Source organism: Cephus cinctus, unplaced genomic scaffold (genome assembly GCF_000341935.2).
Source record: "Cephus cinctus unplaced genomic scaffold, Ccin1 Ccin1_scaffold0421, whole genome shotgun sequence".
Lineage (NCBI taxonomy): Eukaryota > Metazoa > Arthropoda > Insecta > Hymenoptera > Cephidae > Cephus > Cephus cinctus.
In genome coordinates, this window is record NW_014333104.1 from 225397 (window position 1) to 248122 (window position 22726).

The 22726-nt window shown below is 36.2% G+C and overlaps 1 protein-coding gene across 9 annotated transcripts in view; it reads left to right on the plus strand.

Moving 5' to 3' along the window:
* Positions 1-22726, plus strand: part of LOC112494332 (dipeptidyl aminopeptidase-like protein 6) — a 215165-nt gene that overhangs the window by 165209 nt on the left and 27230 nt on the right. For all 9 annotated transcript variants that reach the window (XM_025084931.1, XM_025084930.1, XM_025084929.1 and 6 more), the window contains 2 exons: positions 14723-14942; positions 21265-21359. In XM_025084931.1, coding sequence (XP_024940699.1) covers positions 14723-14942; positions 21265-21359 — 315 coding nt within the window. The remainder of the gene's footprint in view (positions 1-14722; positions 14943-21264; positions 21360-22726) is intronic.

The following is a 22726-nucleotide window of genomic DNA, read 5'->3' on the forward strand; positions in this document are numbered from 1 at the left end:
CACTCGCGTGATACTGGTACTCGAAAGTTCTAATTGACAATATCTGCGGGAACCATACTCCGCCTACCATTCGTTCGCCTGTCTAACTCGCGCGTTGCGTGCATCGTGCAGAACGTATCGTGAATTCACGGCCGCGGATAGCGGAAATCCACGTTTCTTTTCGAACGACGAATTGTATCGCGAGAGCACATCGTTGCCTCGAGACCTGTAGGTCACGGGATTAGAGTGTATCGTAGGCCGAATTATTTTTCTTTGTTTCACGTGTCTCGCAAGGACCCTTTTGGCTAGCGTGTAAACTTGTTCTTATCATATTTTGTTCGCGTGTCCCGTATGGGACCTCGTCTCGCGCGGTATTGTGTTACTGATTATTTATATTCGCCATAGGTTATTTGATCTGTTAATTGTTGCTTTGATAAGTCCCAATAAAAGGGCCCCCTTGTTATTTGTTACTGAATGTCTTGCGGTTTCTCAACCTTCTTTCTTTACCACCTGTGCGTTCCCCGCCCCTCTACCATACCTTTCCGTTTCCTTCCTAGTAAGCTAGTAAGCCGGAGTCCTCTTAATTTTTCTCGGGAGTTTCGTGTGTTACGTGACGCAACGCTGCGTCTGGCGCCCATTTGGCTTTTCATATTGTACAGATTTTCTCCTAGCGTTTTCCCGGGAAAACTTTAGAGTCTCGAGCCTCACATTTGTGGTGCGATCGGATCGTCTTGCTACGAGGCGGTTTGAGGAAGAAAAACACGTCACAATACATATACATATATGCAATGCACGAAAATTTGTATACATGATCATTGAGAAGTTAATCTGTTGCTTATCTGCCAAAAATTTAATAATTTTATGCAAATTACGGGAAGTTCATCTTATTAAACAAAATGTAATAAGTGAGATAGTAGTTTTTATACATGTCCATATGATAGACAGAAGATCAGATCCAACATTGTTTCGGAATCTGTAATAATTTATTATGATTTGTAACAGAATCATTATCACAATTATATCGTAAATCTCGATGATAAGAGTGCTTTGTATTAAGAGGTGTATAGAATTAAAATGGAACCTGGTCTAATTAATTCGACGGAAAATTAAACGCATTATGTATCGCGTATTCATCACGAAATGGCACGTTAATATAAATCACAAATAATATCAAGTATGAATCTATTTTGAACCGATTATTTTCAAAGCTTTTCAACGATTTTCGCGTTCTCACCTATCCTCTACCGGTTAAGCTTTTATTTTATATAGAAACGTTTTAAATACCCATTTAAAAAAATTACCGCGAAGATCTTGCGAGGTTGGTTAAGCATTTTGAAAAAAGAAAAAAAATATGATTACAGCTTTTACTTAAACTCTTTTTTTCTTCCATTTCCTAACAGGAGAGTTTTATTGAGTTTTGAAACTCAAGTGAATACTTTTTGAAATTTTGCTTTATGGAATACAGAGAATTTAAGATTATCTATGGATTAATTTATAATCTTTACATATAATTATATTAAATACCACTATAGTGAAAATGAGTATAGCAGTTTTATATTCAAAAATTTCATATCGAAAGGCTTTACTGGGTATTGAAATGAACACGCGGCATTAAAGAATTAATAATCTGATGTAATAGATGATGTAAGAGATGTAGTTTCTGATGTAAGAGAAGATGCACGCTCGATCATTTCAACTTTCAAGAAGAAATTTCATTAATGCCTTCTATGTTTTCACTCATCTTCAGACTTATTGTCTGGGGCAAAGCACACACAATTTTTCTTGCGGAGGCCAAGGCTAGGCTTTTTGCAATATTGGGTAATTTTCTAAATTGGGTAAAAAATACAAAAAATAAACCATATACTCTTACAACTATGAAAATTTGTCATATTATCATAATCAGACATTTTTTAGAATAAATGTGACGTATACATAAATATTAAATGGGAAACAATTATTTTCTTTCGCTTACGTCCTTTTTGATAAGTGTCAAACCCTGTTATATGGTGTTGGTTGTTAGAGCCTCAAGCATTGCCTTAATGGGGTTGGTTGACGCCTAGCGGCTGTTATCCCGCAGCATCCCCTTGTCGCAGGGGTCGCTGGCATCATTTCCCTAGGGGAATTAGAGAAGCATGCTCTATGCAAATCGTCGATGTTGGGTAAACACAGCACGATTTTGATTTCCGTGAAATACCAGAATATTTTTCAAATCCCATCTTTTCAGCCCTAGCATTTCGTTCAGCTTTTCTTACTGATAAACGTTAGCCACGATGGGGGCGTTACCACGTGTAAGAAATGAAATCATTTCCGTCAGGTAAAACAAAGAAAAATGTTTATATAATGGTACGGCCGTATCTTGTCAGAATCTTTTTCTCATCAATGAAATTGAGAAAAAATGATAACAACATTTATGTACATATAATAACATGGCATTTGGAGCCCGATTTAAAATAAAAGAATTTGGGCTTAAGGCCCAATCGGTTACGGAACGTTTCGCGTATCGATGCACTGAACTTATTTAAGGGAGTACATACAGGATTATTGAAACTTCAAAAAATCGACTTTTTCGTCAGGTTCAATTGCTTAGAAACTAAATTATTATGGAGCCGGTACTTTTTACAGTTTATTGTGCATGTCATTATGAGTCTTTTGAAAGAAAAAAGTTGATATATTCAAAGTTATGAAAATTATTAAATGCTGAATATTCCCCTGCCTAGCTCGCAGCTTTGAATCTATGGACGTAATCTCAGGTGAACCAGTCATCTGAAAGCAAAATGCTTTGAGATGACTAGTTTACATGCTCAAAACTACACGTGGAACTTTTTGAAGGAATTTCAAAAATAATGGTTAAAATTGCATACATATCTAATTTTTTTTTCATTTTTACGATAAAAAATTGCTGTCAATATTTTTTATTTATTTCTCAACTTATACAACGTCCTTGGGGAAGTTTAATGTTGTAGAGAAAGGTACTTTACAAATTCAAATTAAATTTCAAGTAAAAATAATTATTCGTTCAAGAGTTATGATGTCCACAGTGTTGAAAAGTGTAGTTTCGAGTTAAATGGCTTCAAAGTTCCCTACAAAAGGTGCACAGGCCCATACACACCATATATCGCTCGGCGAGTCTGTTAATCTTTTGCGCACTTACTTATGATTAACACTATCACTTTCGTAAATATCCACGAATTTTTTTTGGTTATATTCGTAAAGGATGAGACTTTCAGAAACAGTAATTTGAAAAAAATCAATTTCTTTTATTTCAATAATCCTGTAACCCCTTAAAAATTTATATTCACGTCCCTGTTAGGACCGTTTCATTTTGTTTTGAGTTATTTAAGCGGATCCAAAAGGATGAAATAAAAATGTATATTCCGACGGAGTCCAAGACCACTGCTGAGGTAAAGTGACGTTACGGCCGCAGCACAACCTGGCGGTCCAACTACGTGGTAGAAGGCACCATTCACGGAGGGGTAGGTGATTGCAGTGACGGTCCGGAGCATTCGGAACTGTTCATCAAGGAAGTAGAGGTGGTTGAGATTCTCGTCTCCCGAAAACAACATTTTAACTACCTTAAGAGCAAGATATGCTAAAATCTAATTCATCATGATCGTCAAAACAATTGAAGATCGCGAGCACTCGCGCAGGGCCGGCCTACCCGTGCATCTATTTAGTCTATGGGATGTATCAGAGCGCGCCTCTCTCGGGAAGGTTTTCGATTTTGAAAATTTTACTTGCGAAGAGAAAAATTATTTTTATTGAAATTTTGAAAAATACATAACACATTTTTTTCTCGTATGTACTTTCCTTAGTCAAGGTCCCTGTGTACGTCAATAGATCAGCCCAACATTATTGAAATGTTAAAAGAGACTAGGTTGCTTCACGATATTCTGTTGAATATAAATCGAACCATCCTATATACATGTACATATGTATGTGAACCCACATATCTATACCAATTTCCTTTCGTGATGGGTTCTTCGCCACAACGATATTAATATCAACGAATATACTATTTACCAAAAAAGATATCCAATCGCGAAAAAATTCTTTGCAATATCTACTCTCCCATATTTTGGGAATTCGGCAAATCTTTCAGAAAGATTGAAAAGCATATTGCAAAGTTTTTGAAAAAGAAGTTGCTGTAGAGTATATTTTCCTTTCACGCACATATACCTATTCCCGTTTCCACACATTCTTATATAGAATATTTGGTATGGACAGAATTTCAATGGCCTCGAAGGGGAAGTAGCTACACGAATTGTACACCAAGTTTCATCACACAAATCGAAATAAAAATGTAAGGAAACATTTACCAAAAATATATGCGCCCACGAACGATTTTCTGTTTTTCCTACCTGGTCTTGACAATTTTCTCGTAAACTAAATATGTACCATTTTTTTTTATATGCTATTCAAAATGACATATCAAACGTGTATTACAATGTGAATATACATATGCGTATGTAGTATAATACCAACACTGAAAAGTTGTAAAAATCAAAGGTTACCCAATTTTCTATGGACAGTTCTCAAAACTTTTTATCATCTTGTATAAGTTTGTACGTCTATAGGTACGTACGTTTTACCTTGAAATGGAGTGCAGCAAAAGATTCGAAGGATGTTGAAAAAAGTCCTCCAATATCATGAAAGTGATGTCCATATGTATATACCTATATTCACATACTATATAATTTCAGTTTGCAAGACACATTCAGTACAGTGGAATCTCTGCCGTTGCCTAAATTTAGCACAGAAAGGGACAGAGTTTCCGGCAAGGACAGAGCTGATCTATGGAAGGATATCTACCGCTCAAAGTGCGACTGCATCAACATGGTTCGTAAAGGCATCGAGAGAGGTTCCACCGTATGTTAAATATACGTATATTCACATACGAAAAGATATAACGCGTGTGGTCCTAGGAAAAGCAAGGTATAAAATAGATGTGCACTGCTTTCTTATTTTGTTCTAGTTCAGCCTTAATCCAAGTAAAAGCTATTTAAAAAAAAGGCAGAAATTAGTAGTACCTGTTGCATTAAAGTAGGAATAAGTAAATAGTAAAATAGTAAATAGTAAAAAGTAAAATCTATCTTTGGAACAAGTACCAAGACCGAAGAATTCGAGTTAAAAGACGGAAAAGCTTCGATCGGAAAAGACGTGCTAAAGTAGATTTTTCGATGGTGAGTCGTCCTTCTACCTCAAATAATTTACGAAAATTGTCCAACTATCAGACGCAATTGCTTGTGAGACACGAGATCCTTTCCTTAGGAAGTTTTCCCGTAACGATGGTGGAACTTGAGTATAAGATTTAACTGTATCGTATCGTGTGGATACCAATAGTTTTGATAATACGTGAAGTAATCTACAACTAACTATATGTATATATAGATAAGATAGATAGATATTTGTAAAGCTCTATGTACATATATACGTAAATATATTATATTCCTTTGCACTCAACTCCTTTTTCGCTAGGCGGAACGAGCAACTTCAGGCTGTTTTGAAAGAATTTTCCACCTCCTGAAGCATTATCGTGTTGCCCTTCCTAGAAGGAAACCCAATGTGCCATGATGTCTATCCGCGTCGATATTGCAATCAAGGCTTTGAAGTTGGCTCAAAAAAAAAACATTAACAGTAATTGCCTCCTCTCAGTCGCCTTCCGAATTATTGCATCAAACCAAGTGCCGACTGAGAGTCGACTCTCGAATGCAAAGTGATATGAAATAAAATGGTACCATAGTATATCAATCAATGTTGATAAATATATCTTAAAAGATTTATTATTATTTCTTTAAGAACCTTCCACTATACGATATTGAATATATATGGGGTTATTACGTACAAATGCCAAACAGAACTTGGCTCTGTCATAGAAATTAAATAGATAGGCTAACTTCAGTTGGTGCATTTAGCCTGAATAACTATAAATGAATTTATAATTGTGCACGTGTAAACGTGCATCTTATCCGATACACTCTGTATATCAATATTTTTGTTTGAAAAATAAAATTTCTACCTTTTGCAATGATTACTATAACATTAGATAGTCCATCCTGTCGGTTAACATATTTATGTTCTTAACGAATTGCGGTGTCATCCATCCCTTGATTATGATCAAGTGCAAAGGGCTCAGATAGTTTTAAAAATACATATATATCTCAGCTTCAAAGATTTTCCTCAAAAAAATTATATACCATGCTATTATATTATTTTATTAAAAAGAAATTCATCTTTTTGTTCCTAATATTTTTTCTAAAGCTGACTCTCAGCTAAATCCATATTGAAAAGTTTTTTTTACAGCAAATCATTCAACATTGTAAAAGTGTCTTATCTCAAGATATTCTTATTGACCTAGTTAACTTTATAATAAAAAAATGTTTCTATCTTAGAAATCTTTAACTATTTAGCCATTTTTATCAAATCGCTATCGACTGTGTATATGTGTAGGAGACACAATGTAAGACATCGGTACATACATATGTGATACGTGTATTGCATTTCAGGGGAACAGTCCGGCGTCGCTTCTGGGATTTCCCGTCTCGATGCATTCTGTTACTAGATTTTAGAGTCTGTCAGCTTCCGTCAAATAACTTTCCGGTACAGCTCTCGCATATCCTCTATCAGATATGAACTTTCGAACGTACACATATCCACACGAAAATATTTTATATATTGCATGTAATTGAAAATATATGTCGGCACATATGTTCAGGTATACAAAGTTAATCAATAAAAACGCATGAGCAGAAGTTAATAAAAATAAAGTTAAAGAAGAAGCAATAACGTTTTTGAAATATTTTAATAGTTAGGTTTCTGAAATAATTAATTAATATTGTAATGACAAAATATAATATCAGTTAAGATTTATTTTGACGACAGATTTTTTGATACACTTTTTTGCTATAAAAACATTTCAATTAATTGATTTTTTAATTAATTGCAGCGTTGCATTGCACAATTGCAGTTGTAATCATTACTTGGAAATATCAAAATTGTGAATATATTAAACTTTACATTGTTTTAATTGCAATCTGTTGTGAAAATAAATCTTAACTGACATTACATTTTGTCATTACAATATTAATTAATTATTTCAGAAACCTAACTATTAAAATATTTCAAAAACGTTATTGCTTCTTCTTTAACTTTATTTTTATTAACTTCTGCTCATGCGTTTTTATTGATTAACTTTGTATACCTGAACATATGTGCCGACATATATTTTCAATTACATGCAATATATAAAATATTTTCGTGTGGATATGTGTACGTTCGAAAGTTCAGTGCGATGCGAACTGTCAGGTTTGCGGTTATGGGAATCGGTCACAGTCACATGTCATTTTTTGAAGAGGCCACACTGCCGTGTCGGCCACTTGCGGCCAACTTCTGCTGGTGCGTTTCTACTGACTAACCCTGTATACATATATGAACTATGTAACGTATACAGGGTGAATCACGAATCGTGATAAGTAGAGATTACTTTGTTATTAGCAGTCCAATCGAAAATGTTTTTATCAGCTTTTGCATGGTTTCAAGAGAGCTTTAACGTGATAGTGAAAAATTACTGGTCAACTCTTTTTTTGTAATGTTTTTTCAAGGTTACCTTGAATTTTTTGCAACTGAACATATAATTTTTTTACGCCTGTCTGTTAGAGGATTTCAAGACGAATTCGGTACATGTAAGAACATGATATTTTTTCATCTGGTTCGAAAGAAAATTAAAAAACTTTGTATCACAAGGAGAATTACAGCTACGCCGTTATTACGCATCCAATGTTGTTGACAAGTCCAAATTACTTACCGATCTTACTCCATTAGATTACTTTTTGTGGGGTACATTAAGAGACAAAGTTTATGCAGATGCTCCAACAACACCGGAAGATATGCGACGAAGGATTGCGGATGCATGCTCAACCATCAGTGTAGAGGCCATAAAGAATGCAAAACAATCTTTTGTTCACCGTCTACGCAAGTGCATTGCGGCTCGTGGACACCATTTTGAACATTGCTACAATTAAGATTGGTAAATTTTGACTTGTCAACGACATTGGATGCGTAATAACGGCGTAGCTGTGATTCTCCTTGTGATACAAAGTTTTTTAATTTTCTTTTGAACCAGATGAAAAAAATGTCATGTCTTTACATGTTCCGAATTTGTCTTGAAATCCTCTAACAGACAGGCGTAAAAAAATTATATGTTCAGTTGCAAAAATTCAAGGTAACCTTGAAAAAACATTTAAAAAAGAATGGATGCGTATAACGGCGTAGCTGTGATTCTCCTTGTGATACAAAGTTTTTTAATTTTCTTTTGAACCAGATGAAAAAAATGTCATGTCTTTACATGTTCCGAATTTGTCTTGAAATCCTCTAACAGACAGGCGTAAAAAAATTATATGTTCAGTTGCAAAAAATTCAAGGTAACCTTGAAAAAACATTACAAAAAAAGAGTTGACCAGTAATTTTTCACTATCACGTTAAAGCTCTCTTGAAACCATGCAAAAGCTGATAAAAACATTTTCGATCGGACTGCTAATAACAAAGTAATCTCTACTGATCACGATTCGTGATTCACGCTGTATATTATTTATAAACTATTCTCGTGCGAGTAAGTCAATTTAATCTTAGCAAAGTTCGGGATTTTCCGTGAGCGCCTTACGTAAATCTCAAAGTATACTCCATAAATATATGCATGTGTGTTTACATTGTCACCAAGGTCACTCCTATCTTACTCGTCCCCCTTACTGCCATTTTCTTTTATTTCTTCTTTTCTCTCAAACATTTTTCTCGATTTCGTCTTGTTCGTATTTCTTTCTTCATTTTTTTTCTTTCATTTTTTTGATATCCCATCAATTCCCATAAAAATCGTGCCTTTGAATCCGATAATACAATTTAAAAATATTCCCACCACATTACAATGATATTTTTTGTTCCCTTTTTCTCTTCTCTTCCCATACTCACCGCGAAATCATGCCTAGATATTTGATAATGGACTTCAACGATCCTTATAGTAGGTCCATGATTTCTTTTCTATATCTCTCGTAGAATTTATTCCCTGACATTTTTACAATTCGGAAGAGAAACCATGTCCACCGAACGGTTTGTAAACTTTTCGAAATTTCGCGGAGACAAGAAAATACTATACGCTTACTATTTTCGAAGTCTGACCCATTGCGGGTGTGATTTACTAGTTCCGAAATATCTTACGGTAATGGCCGGGTTATGGACACAGTGACTCTAAGGCAGTAGGATCATTGCGAGAACAATCCGCGAGACCATAAACCAGACTCAAGTTAACGCCTAGTTATTTACTTTAATCGCGCTCTAATTAACCTGGATTATGTGAGCTGGCGTCGCCAGCGTCGCGACATTTATCAAAATAAAGCCACCGTCTAATGGCTGAGAATCCGGGCAATGCCCTTCTAGTTCGCCGAGAAGTGCAGCTACGTAATGTAAAAAAAAAAGTAAAAGCGTTCCGCCATCTTGAATTTTTCCGCACCCACAGACACACGTAAACTGAATTTCCTATTCGTACACACGAAAAGTGTTCCCCTTCGGATCGTATAGGTTGGTACTACGGACGAGTGTCTGGTGACTTTTTATTCTGCTGTTCTTCGTGAGGATTGTGATTAATTTTGAGCAAAGCTCGTTTGCGAGTTTAAAGCGTGCGCGCAATGTCGGCCAGGACGTGTCCCTCGCGATTACGCTTGCTTCTCCGGTTCTTACTGCCCTTCTTGCGCGCTTCCTTTTACTTTTATTATTATTATCATTCCTGACGTAAGTGGAAAAAACGGGGACAGATAGCGTCATGTAAATTATGTATAACGGTCTTCAAGTTTCCCTTTTTACAGCAGGTATCTGTATAAGTGTCAACTATGTCTTTCGTAAGAATTTTCGTCTTTTAGACAATGACACTTTTACTTAACTCGTTGTACCTTTCTTAAAGCGAGGTGGCAAACACTCTTGTTGATAAACAAGAGCAAAATAACAGAAATTCTTAAAGGTCTACAGTCCGCTTACCTATAGAATGTAAGTATTAATATAGCCACGTGATAATTGGAAACACAGCAAAGACAAACAATAAGTATCGAATTAATTATGCAATTGTTATGATATGAAAAACGGAAAAGCTGAAAGGTCACAAAAAAAGTGAAAAAATAGAAACAGAGAGAAAGTTGACACGAAGGCCGAGATTTATTTTTATTTTTTCTGTTTACATTCGACTGAAGTCGAGAAAATGGGTCGAGTGCTGTTAGTCCAGTTTTGCAGCCGTGGAGATAATTCTCAGGATAATCCTGGCCAGGTCGTCTTTGGTGTCGTTACAAATTATATTAAAATGGCCGCGCGCATGCGCACTCTTTCGAACGCCGCGCTGGTAAATACACAGTAATTTACGACTCATAAAGCTCATTATACGAGATGGCGTTGCTGCTGTTACTGCTACTGCCTATGTATGCTGTGTTTATACCACCTTGGCTATGTATACACATATTATGTACGTAGTTGTTTGCGGTTAACTCACCTGCAGGTCAGTAAGGTTGCTGAGGTTGGCCGTACTGATTTTTCTTCATACTTGTCTTTGATGTCGTTCTTTCTTTCATTTTTTATTTATTTTTTTCGAACAGTATGTGTCATCGACCAATCGTATGCTTGTTTGTACTTCCGTGCTTGTATGAATTGATAGGGTGCAAGAAAGACAACATACATATACAATTGACACCTAGTAAAAAATTCGTTTTGAAATTTGGGATTTCATTCAGCACTCAGCTACTGCATGTATGGTCAGAATCTAGACCATACTAATGTACGATATATTTAGCATTTATTTATTAGCTAACTCAATTTGAGGACTTATATATAAAATATGTGCAATGTGGAATAGCGAAGAAAATGATTGTTTACTTAATTATGGTTTTGCAAAATCTGTAAAAATTATCGGCTATCAAAATGTTTAACCACGTTGTTTTGTTGTGATTATTTTTGACGACTCGTCCACTTTTTAGTACCTTAATCCACAACCGTGGTACTTTAAAAGGTTTTATGATTTCTATTAAAATACATCACTGTGACCCAGGCTAGCTATGCCCTGTTCAATTCGGACTTATCTTGCCGTTATATCATAAGAGATCACGCAGGGAATTTTTGGTCTCGCAACCATAAAATGATGAAAGTAAACGTTTCCTTGTGATGCGCGAATTTTAAACGAATGAAAACTTCTTACCGTCTGCAGTCTTGATTGAGGCATTTCTTTTTCTCTTTTTTTCCCCTCTAATTTCTTTCCTCTTTGACTTTTCACCACTCTATCAAGATCCAACTCCTTTTTTTCTCTCTTAACGCCAAGCTTTAATGACTAATTGGCACCCTTATTAAAGTTTCTCTGACTCGAATTAAGCGCTCCAATCCGTAATGGGTTTTTCGAGAGGTTTGTGGGGGCGGTTGTCAACAGTACTTTCAGTTTTCGCTTTCGTAATGCATTTACCTATTAACTATGATGCAAAATTCGTAGGTCACTTTAAATTGGTAATCAGATCATGGGGTATTACAGTTTTTAGTAAAAAGAAAAAATACAGAAACCGATATCTATTAAAATGTGAAAAATTCGTGGAAACTATAAATACAACGAACGTACTCCGTACTTGGTTGCAATATTACTTTTACTCTTGTCGCATTATATACAAATTTCAGATGAACTTGTCTTTACCAATTTACTGATTAGGTTAAATTGTCATTGCATCGGTAGTGCTTTTCAGGAGGACGAACAATATTTTTCGAAATGTTATTACAATCCTTCGAGACTTTGATTTCGATTATAGATTCTATGAGTCTATTATATGTTTTGCAATTATTTAGGTATTCGACGTATACGTTTTTTTGTATTCTCCGCGTAAAATCGGTCAGTATTTCTCATTAAACTTTCTCGTGGGTTAATGAGCAATTTGGTGATAATAAAAAGTTGGAAGACCAACGAGGGGTGTGTTGGTAAAATAGTAGGGGTCGTTAGAAAGATACCCCGTGTTGAGGCTGCATGGAAATGTACAGGGTGTCTCGAAAGAATTGAATACTTGAGCAATCTTTCATTTTGTAGATAGGAGCAAATATTTTTTATAAAGTTGTGGAATATTATTTTTGAATATATGATATCTTAGACGTAATCAATATTTTTCTTAAAATAATTTTCAACGATCTTTTTATTATTTTTTCGTTACACGTCAATTACGAAAAATTATTGGCCATAAAATTTCTGTCACCTCTTACGGTAATATTTTTTGATGGATCCAAACTTCAAACTTCGTTGACACATAGATGACATATTAAACTTTCCTTTAATTTTTGATCGAATCATCTGCGTCTAGTAAACAAATATCATTACACTTAAAATTTCAGTCTGTGCAATTTTTTTAATCAACTTTACTCCTCAATGTCAAAAACAAGAGACACGTCGAGTGTACAATTGCCGTAAAATAGAAAGTATTAAAAGAATATATACCAAGCAATCTAATCGTCTAATCTGCAGCCCTGACCTCAGACCCCTAACCCTCCACTGGGCAGCCCTTGTAGGAAGCTAAGTAATAAACTATCCACCATTAGTACTTTGTACCTAAGTTATGTGGAAGCAGGCAGTAGAATGGTTTCCAGGACCGGAAATAGTACGCAGGGGAATTTCGCGAGCACTGGGCACCGCCCCGTCAACTTCTGTAAGATGAACACCGCCCTACGGGCAACTTGATGTTAACTTAGGGTGACTATGTCAATAGCATTGCTGCCCTTTCACTTCTATCTATCAATTGAACTTTTTTCTTCACATTTTTTCACAGTATATTGAGCTATACTACATCTTATAATTACAATAATTTTTGTATATCGTGATCATATAGGATGTAAAATTTGACATGAATATTTTGTGTTTATATTACTATAATATGTTTACTGGACGGGATAGCTAAAAGAAAAAAGTCCTCTTAACGTTTGATCATGATTGACGTTTCATTCGAGGGAGTAGTAACTTCGACAAAATTTTGTTATGACTTAAGAAAAAATCTGTAACCCTTTTTATTTTACACATTTTAATCTTTACCCTTGAGAATATCGTTTAATATAAAAAAAAACGGGTTACTAATAAAATATCATCATGGTAGACAATTACTCCGAAAATAATTTTAATGAAAATTGAGTGGCCAACAGGGTTGAATCTTTGTGATGTTTTACAGACTAGCGAAAAACGAGGGTTAAATAATGCCTCGCATTGACAATTTTCATCGTGGTCAAACTTACCCTCGCGATACGGTTAGTATGTAGTATATGCAGATATTGAACTAAATGATTACTGATGAGCCCGATGTCAGGTCTAGGGGATGTTTTAAATTGACTGAAATTGAGAAAGGGCGCGAATGAAAATGGTCATTTTTAAATTTCCAAGAATCTCGTATCATTTTTTATTCTGTCATATACTGCAGTGAAAATCAATACAGGAAGATAATTTTTATCCGACAGTGACGCCTATCCTTGTAAGACTCTATCAGTATAAAATATAAAAAGAACAGAAAAATAAAACCGCCCCATTGGTATAAGAGATGTTTGTAGTATTGATCGGTACATGGAGAGAATTTTTCATTAAAAATTACCGTAAAAATCACAGTATGCACGGGGAACATCATAGTATTTTATAACATGTTACATATTACCTATACATATATTTAAGAGCAGCTCACAAAAGTATACTAAAAAGTAAGCATGACACGTCAGCTTTTACCGAAGTATATAATAAAAATTTCTGAACTTGAAAATGTCTATTGTAAAACTACAGCTTCAACCACGTTAAATTTAAAAAGTCACCTAAAACAGCCGAATTATTTCGTGCATTACATTCAATTTTACCGTGGAGTGCATTACTTTCGTACCTCTGAAGTCAACCATAAAAATCATTGTGACATTTTATGTTTTTCAAATGACGAAAAAAGTAACGAAAAATTCTCTCCGTGCAGATTTCTTTTCTCGCAAAATAAAATTAAAGGAATACACACTGGAGTATCGTTTGGTAATTTTTCATTCTCTACAGGCGCCCGATAAACGGTAGGACGACTAGACAGATCAAATCTAATTTCGATAACGAAGATTTATAAATATAGGATATATCGCCTAGGGGTTCTCGCCAACTGAATATAAAGGGTTGGTAGCTAGGTTACAGTAGTCGACTTTTCCTTCCTTTACATTCATCCCCACCGATTCAAATTGTTGGGAAGTACGAATTTCAATTTTACTTTAGCATTGCCACACAAGTTCATTCACCCTTGGTGCTTGCAAAATCTTTACCACGAGTTAAAGGCTCGTATACAGAGACGGTTTTGCCATGTCGCAACAAGACAAAGAACAGCTGAACTTACATTATAGTGGACAGGGTATTCCGATTAAGAAGATGGCGGATTTCACACCGAGCAAGAAATTCAATCAACCCTCATGAAATTTTGCTACGTAACGATGTCCTTAGCTACTTCGTAAGTGCAGGGTCGAGAGGGAGGGTTGCATTGTCGTTACAACAACTGAAATTTAAATCGACGAAGTGTAAATTACCATGACAAAAAAGGAACCCCTATTTCCTTTATTCCCCATACTTTGTCAAATACCAGGTACGAACCTGACTTCATAACGTACTAAAACGTTACCGCGCAAAAAAAGCTTCTTAGTACTATTTGCTAAGTTTACTTATGATTCCATATTTATTGTTTTTCTCGAATTTCTATGTTCACAGGAACTCATGACAAAGAACAAAAGACGCAGCTGGCGACGTATACTGGCTGGCGCTGTTGTTGGACTCGTCATACTCGCCCTGGTCATCACGGCAATAATTTACCTTGTCGGACATTCAGAATCAGCTGACAAGCAGACTCCTGTAAAAGACGGTCTTACACTCGAAGAGTGGTTAAGTGGCTCATTATCCACCAATAGCTTCAATGGCACGTGGCTCAGTGGTAAGTACTGACGTTCGTTAAATAAATATCGTATATAGTATAGTATCGTATGTAGTATGGTTTATTATAATTTTTATGAATATCTTGAAAAATGATAAAAAATGAAGGTATTGTATCCGTAAATTTATAAACGCATGTCGGCCGACCAGCAGCTTAGTCTAGGTGCATAGTGTCGGACATCGCTGAACTAACGTAAAAACAAACGTGACTCGACGCAAAGCTTTGTGTATTTTGTGTTAGTGGCTGCACCGCTAGCATTTCTCGTACAGCTCAAAGGTAAAACATGGTAAATATTTTTTACACGTATACGCTGTGGGTACAGGCTGTGTCGTTTGTTTTTTAACGAATTTTATGCATATTTTAAAATTAGTAATCTCTTTTCACGACAAAATAAAAGAAAATGAAACGTAAATCAAGCTCACGGATAATTTATTAATTTTTAATACAATTCTTAATGATCGCATTGTTGACTGCTTTCACATGGCTTTTAAACAAATTTTTTAATTACCTAACGCATTTTGATATCATGTTTTACCGTAATCAATGTGTGTTTTTTGGAATTTGCTTTTTCCCTTTTTGATTTTTACGTCGTAAGTTAATTAACTTCAGATTCTACATTTGAATATTATGAAGTTAGTATTTATCGGAAAAAATAGTGAGAATTTTGATGCCATAGAAATTGAAGGTATAAAATTTGTATAAATTGACGTAACTTATAGTAAGTGCAGCATTTGAGGAAAGATATCAAAACTTTTATAGCATACGAAGGCACGTGCTTAATGGAACAGCGAAACAGGAACAGCGAAAAAGTGTTATAAAAGTTGTAAATTCACGCGCCATTTTTCGTTTATCATTTGTGGCAGTAACCAACGTTATTTTCCATTAAAAATCGACTGACACAATGCAGAAATAGGATTCGCTTAAAATAATCTAAAAATGATTTAACCTAATAATCCATTGATACTTTTGTCAAGTGTCATTCACCCTTATATCTCGTAAAAATCCTCCCAATTACCTCAAGTATTCGCATCTAAACATGTAAATTAATCGATTAATATGCATAGTCATTAAAATTAATATGTACAATTACGTGGACTGATTGGAAGCATCCATAACTCGAGGTACGGTTGGGGCTATAATACGTTGGATTGGTTTAGGTTAGGCTAGACTTGACTAGGTTAGCTGACAATTGCTTTAAGCGTTAAGTTAGGTCAGGTTAGGTTTGATTACATGAAGTCAAGGCAGATGCTGGTTAGTCCCCATTGGTCACTTTTCAAGAGAAATTATAAGTAGGAATTTCGTAATTCTGGCAATTAGGGACTTTTACGATAAAAGGGGACGTACTTGTTTCTCCTAGCAGGTATACGAAGAGGGGCGGGAGGGAGCTTGCAAAGAGATGGGGTGACCGTCGGATTCTAGGGTCCGTATATGGAGGTAATTATGGTAGTTGATGAGAGTTTCACGCTAGGCCGAACCGCAACCACCATCTACTCTACCTAATTGAGGTAACTCAGTGCGCGGTTTGGTTCCATATGCGTTTACCGATAAACCTCCTGCATAGGCAATATATTGGCCACTCGGTATATGGACAAGGCCGCTCATCAGACCGGCCATTTACTTTTGACTATACGAAATTCATATAACGGCAGAGACTCGTTCAAATATTTACAAAATGCTATTATTCAATGTTACAAAAACTGACTTGGACCCAGTCTCCCCTTAATACTTTATAGTTCGCAATAACATAATGAAAATGGGCCGTAGTTGATATACTGGTTGAAACAATTTTGGGGCAGAAGATTTTATGGACATTTGTACTAGCTTCCCCCAATTTATTATTTCACTCAAAATTTATTCAAAATTCTATTGGACCTTTTTGCCGTACCTGTCTCATGATTGACTCAACTTTTAAGATTAAGGGATGGGATATATTTCAGAGTTACTATAATAGTTTAACATTGAAGTCATTTTCCAAATTACTCAAGAGTATCATCCACCCCTTGTTACCAGATGCTATCCCAATGATATCTACCCTTGAACATTCTTAGATAGCAAAAACAAGCAGGAGGGGCTAGTAAGATCATCTATGGAGACAACTTCAGTAATTGACAAAGGTCTGCTCATTTGCTGCCTCCTCTACTAATACTAATACTTATTAGTAGTAGAGTAATAGCCCCCACCCTTTAATAGGCTAGTGATTTACTTCAGGCGCAGTAGTAGTAGTAGTGGTAGTAGTAACAGTAGTAGCAGCAATAATGGCAATGGTAGTAGTAGTAGTATAATATAATATACTAATAGGTCAGCCAAGAACCTTGTTGGTAGATGATGGCTGAGAACGAACAGTTTTGAAGCAAAGGGAATATTATGCAACATAAGAGACTTTCCAACGAAAGCCAATTGTCATTTCTTTTATTATTTTTTTTACGTAATACCTACAGTAAAAAAACAAAACGATAATCATGTCACGAGTAATATTGTTTTCTTTCTAAACTATACTCAAATTCAAGTTGTCATTCCTGGAACAAAAGTTTTGTTTGCTACCACCTGAACAGTCTCATCCTGAACCAGTAATCGAAACATAAATTTGACGATTTTTCAAAAAATTATATCTGGACCTGTTCATCAGTTAGTATCTCAATACACTGACGTAATAGTAGGATACAGGTATACTTGTAGTCGGTCCTTGAGTTGAATCTATTTTTGTTTGACAGTGTGCAAACAGCGCAAACGACACGTGGCTTTCTATAAAGTCAAATAAATGCTAACATAGAAAAACAAAATATATTTCAGTTCAAAACCACGCACGTGCATACTTAATAACAAATATTGTGTGCAGGATCACGTGTGGCTTGTTAGAGGTTTCATTGTTTTGAATTTGTTGAAAAAAAAGCACATTGAACTCACGAACCGACTATATAAATTAACTTAACTATATGATGAAACTACTCAGAGGATGAAGTTTGATGAACTTATGTTATCAAATCTCTACAAACTGCCACTTGACAGACCACACAAAAAATGGAGGAATCAACCCAAATGTCCCTAAGGACTATCTTCCGGGTAAGTTAGTCCAGGCCTGCGACTAACCTCACCATTCCATTTCGACTATGGTTGGGTATTTATATTGGGTCGCGTATACATGCGTATCTATATGGATGTGTCGTCTATCTGCATCTACCTGGATTTTCGTGCTTATCTCATTCCTCAACAATATATCATGGATTTGCGGTGCCGTAAGACACATGATTATTTCTTCAGTAACTACCTTCTGGCTGGTCTCTAATCTAGTGATGCTAATAGAACATCAATTCTTTTTTTAACTTTGTGCTTTCTTTTAATTTATCCTCCTTAACGAGGGCAATTGCCGAACGACAATTCGCGATAGAATATTTGATGTTCCTAGTGCGGAGGTTTTGTGCGCAACCACAAGATGTCGCTGTTGTCAATTTCTCAAATCTCCTACTCAAATGTAGAATACGTGATACGTACTTGCATTCTTGGCGTGCGTCAATAAGACACGGGGGGGAAAACAGAAAAAAGAAGACATATATAAAAGAATATTTCAAAAATATATTAATAAAGAAAGCAAAAATTAAAGTTTTAACTTACGAACGAGGCATAGAGTAAAATCACTAAGTAAAAGAAGAAAGAAATGTAAAATGACTTTTCGACATTTCTCCGTCTAAATACATACAGCTGTAAAGCGAGAGGCAGGGGTATAGAGAACAAAAATCGCTGTAAAAATAGGCTACAGGAACGTCAGTTAAATAGGAAATCACATGAAATACGCACTTTACACGAAAGCACGTTATGCATGATTTATCGGATCTCGTGTTTTTTTTCCCATACTTTTTTAGTGGCGCCCATCCGTTTCCGCTTTCGATTTTGTCATTTCTCCAGCGACTGGCGGCGCATAGTCATGCATATGCATATTTTGGACATGCGCGCGCGCGCGCACTCACACCTAGATGCACGTATATAGAGGTATACTGTGTGCAGGAAACTTCGTAGGTGATGTAACACGCGCATGCGATTTATAGGGATTTTCTAGCGAGTCATTTTTTTTTGTATACTATCTGGCAAACTACTGCACCACTATCAGCACTACCTACTACTGATACAGACGTGTCACGCACTGCACCCAGTACAATCTTTACTGTTGACTGAAAGTGTGGGGCCGCTCGTTCGACTCGTTGACGATAAACTAGTCGATTTATTTCCAGCGTTGCACCGGGAAATTAATTGGTTTTGGCACCGGCCAAACACATTCCAGCCAGAAACTTCTACTTTCTCACTGAGAGAACGTTCGATCTCGATTAAAATCTTTAAATCGGACATGTGGTTCATTAATTTCATTTCTACGCACACTGTCCCAAAGGAAACCAATTACTGCACTTGTTTACAACTATGTACGAACATGGTGTATAGGTCGATAGCGGAAACCAATTTTGCCGTAATACCTTGTCGATCTGTTTTTGTCGTTACGTCTGTTAAACAAACTCGTCCCATTAATATACTTAAATACGTCCGAAACAGAAGCAATGCATTTTATTGATGACAGTTAATTTTATTTAGTGATTCTGCAGGAATACGTGCCGTATTTATTTTATTATACATATAATTCGCTATTATTTACACATGCACGACTATTTATCGATAAACACTTCAACATGTCCATGACACAAGTTACTGACATGCAAATGCGCATTTACGTGTATTAAACGATTTTTAATTTATTTCAAACATATTGTATAAAAAATTCTCGGTAACTTAATATATGTACTTTACGTTTAAAATTATCATACACATATGTACGTGGATACAGTTTCAAAAATGAATAAATATATCCTAATTGTAGAATGGATCATTAACGCAACATAAATTGCACGGTATAAACGTAGCTTAATGTAGTAAGTAATAACATAAGATAATACAATAAATAACATAGGACATTAGAGGAGAGGAAAGAAAAGGAACTTATGAGGAAAAAAGTATAAGAAATACATTCATTTTTATAAACAAGAATTATACATTCAATTTCCATAATACCAGTTTCCAAGTTCCTTCTTACCACGATAAATACGACGACGTCCGTGCGCATGGCGATAGAGGCGGTGGCCGATGGCCGTAATGAGTAACCACGTTGCTGGAAATGGTAATGGCAGCCATCGCTTGCGCCAACGTTATGCCCCACTTAATGAGAGTTTCCCTACTGGATGGGCACGTGGGACATTCTTTGAAGCGGAGTACCAAACTAGTGGAGTATACATGGCGAGTGGTCAGACATTTGGAACACATTGCAACCAAGCATTATTGTACTTTTAATGTACACACTTCCAGATGAAGTAGGTAACGAATAGAAATACTCGTCTGTGCTTTTGCAGAAAAACACTACTGTGCATTTTACGTAGGAGTATGTTTGTGAAATGAGTAAAAAATTTTAAAAAACAGGCAAATGAGGAAAATAAGATTTTGAAATGTGACGTATTAAATGTAACATGTACATGGACACATGTAATGTGTAACTGTGCACACATGTAATGCCAATAAACGTGAAGGGGTACTGTAGCAGGTATGTATTTACAGTGTTCAGTCAAATACTGTGCAACCACCGGCAATATGCATTATACTCTATTTGTATCTAGGAATGTTTAAACTGCTCCAGTTTCCGGTTTTAGAGGCCGTCAACCAATGACGTAACTACACGTGTATACTAACTGGTGTAACGTGTTAATATCCGGAAAGCTCGCATGTTGGCTATGCGATTCCGCCACGTCGTTCGTATTTGCATATAAATCCAATTTTGAGGGTTAATATTTCCCCAAGGTGCGGTGGTGAAGGTTGGACCTTGAGTGGGGGACGGTGGGGGGGTGGGGGGTGCACTGGGACATTCGGTTATCCCCGTGATGATGACGCTTTGATGCGTTAAACCTCGCTTGTTCAATCGATCACATTAGTCTCTAGTGTGGACAATATTAGTTCATTACCTGATTTTCCGAGTACACTTGTGATGTCAACTGTTTGAGGTTTTTGTTGCATTAGGAGATACAAATGGATTTAAAATTAGTGTTTTTAAAATTAGTTATTAATTATCGCGTGAATTATCCCATTTTGAAGTGTAATAGTGTGTACTATTTCATGCACAAGCAAGTGTGAGATCTAGGGGACTCTTTTTCATTGAAACGCGTAGGTGGATGACCCCTACAAAATATATTTGACTCCGATCGCATTATTTCTGAATATATTATATTAATATCTCTACTTTTGACTAATTTTTATTTGGTGATTGTCATATTTTAAATTCGTCGCTCTTATGTTGCAGATGAAGAAATCCTGTACATGGACGAAAGCCGAAATTTAAAAATCCATAACGTGACTTCGAATTCGTCGACGATCGTTTTGGAAACCACTAATTCGGTAAGTACACGTGACTCGCTGACTAATGTATTTCAAGAGTCTCTGAAAAACGAAAAAAAACGTGGGGCAAATTTGTGGCAGGGACACAGTGACAAAAAAACTTAGCCGAATACTAATTTCGTAGATGGCGCGGAAGTATAAGAGGGATAGGGGCTTGTTAAGGGCGAACCACAATTGGCGTCCTTTTTTTGCCCTTTGCGAGACAAAAAAGTCGTGAGCGCGGTATATCTTTCTAACGGATTCCAGTCTAATCCACGAAAGCTCGGACGAGCTTGTTTCTTGTAACGCCACTCGGTAATATAATGGCAAACTATTTCCACCAAGCAGAAGCACGTTTTCGCGAGCGTGCGATGTCCTTTAAATTCGCTGCGAATAAAAAAAAAGGAGGAGGCAAAAAGAACGAAAAGAATAGCACAAGACCCAAGGAAGAGACGATTTATTCGAAGGAATTTAGTACGCCAGGTATGTCCAGCGAGAACGTTCTTATATCTCTTTATTTATCGCGCGAAAGCAGTAAAACTCCTATGGCCCATCCATACAAAAAATAGCACGTTCAAATGTTTAGAAATTTTAGAATAGAACTCGAGAATGATAATTGAATTTTCTCAGCCGTCGCGATAAAATTGATTTTTTTTCCGCCTTCATGAAACGTTGCATCGACTTGTAAATTGGTATAAAACATTCCAAAATTGTATACAATTTGCAATTATTATTTGCACATGCTGATTAAAAAGTTCTTCAGCCACGTATTGCCCTCGAAAAACCGAATCTTAGTCCTAAAATATTAGGGAGTCACGAGACGTTCTCTCACCAATAGTAATGGTGAGTCACTTGACATTTACGGGAAAACTTGGTGCGTTAAAACAATAACCGTAGTTAGTCGTCGGCATCGGAATCGCCGCGTGTTACGGTACAGTTTAGTTAACTTTAAACTGGGACCATCGCAGTTCGCCTCCGTTAACGACCCAGAACGACCGTCTCGCGTTGTTTCGACTTTGCATAAACGACGTTGATTTTATAACGGCTAACGTCGCAGCCAATTACTGCTAATGGGGTAATTGTTGACGGTACTGCCATCCTGCAGATTTCTACTGACACCATTCAAAACTGTTGACCAATAGTCTGAAGATGTCTATTACATTTCGTGACGGGCCCAGGTGGAGTCCGACGACTGGCGAATCGTGGGTGATGCCCAGCTGCGCACAAACCCATTCGCAATTGGACACAAATGCGAATTTCTGTCTCCTGAGGGATATTCCATCAATAATTCAACGATATTGTTAGTCATCCTTATCTGGCGGAATCTCTTCAAACATTTAATACTTCCTTCAGACGATATACTTATCCACTAGCCTTCCCAGTCTTTG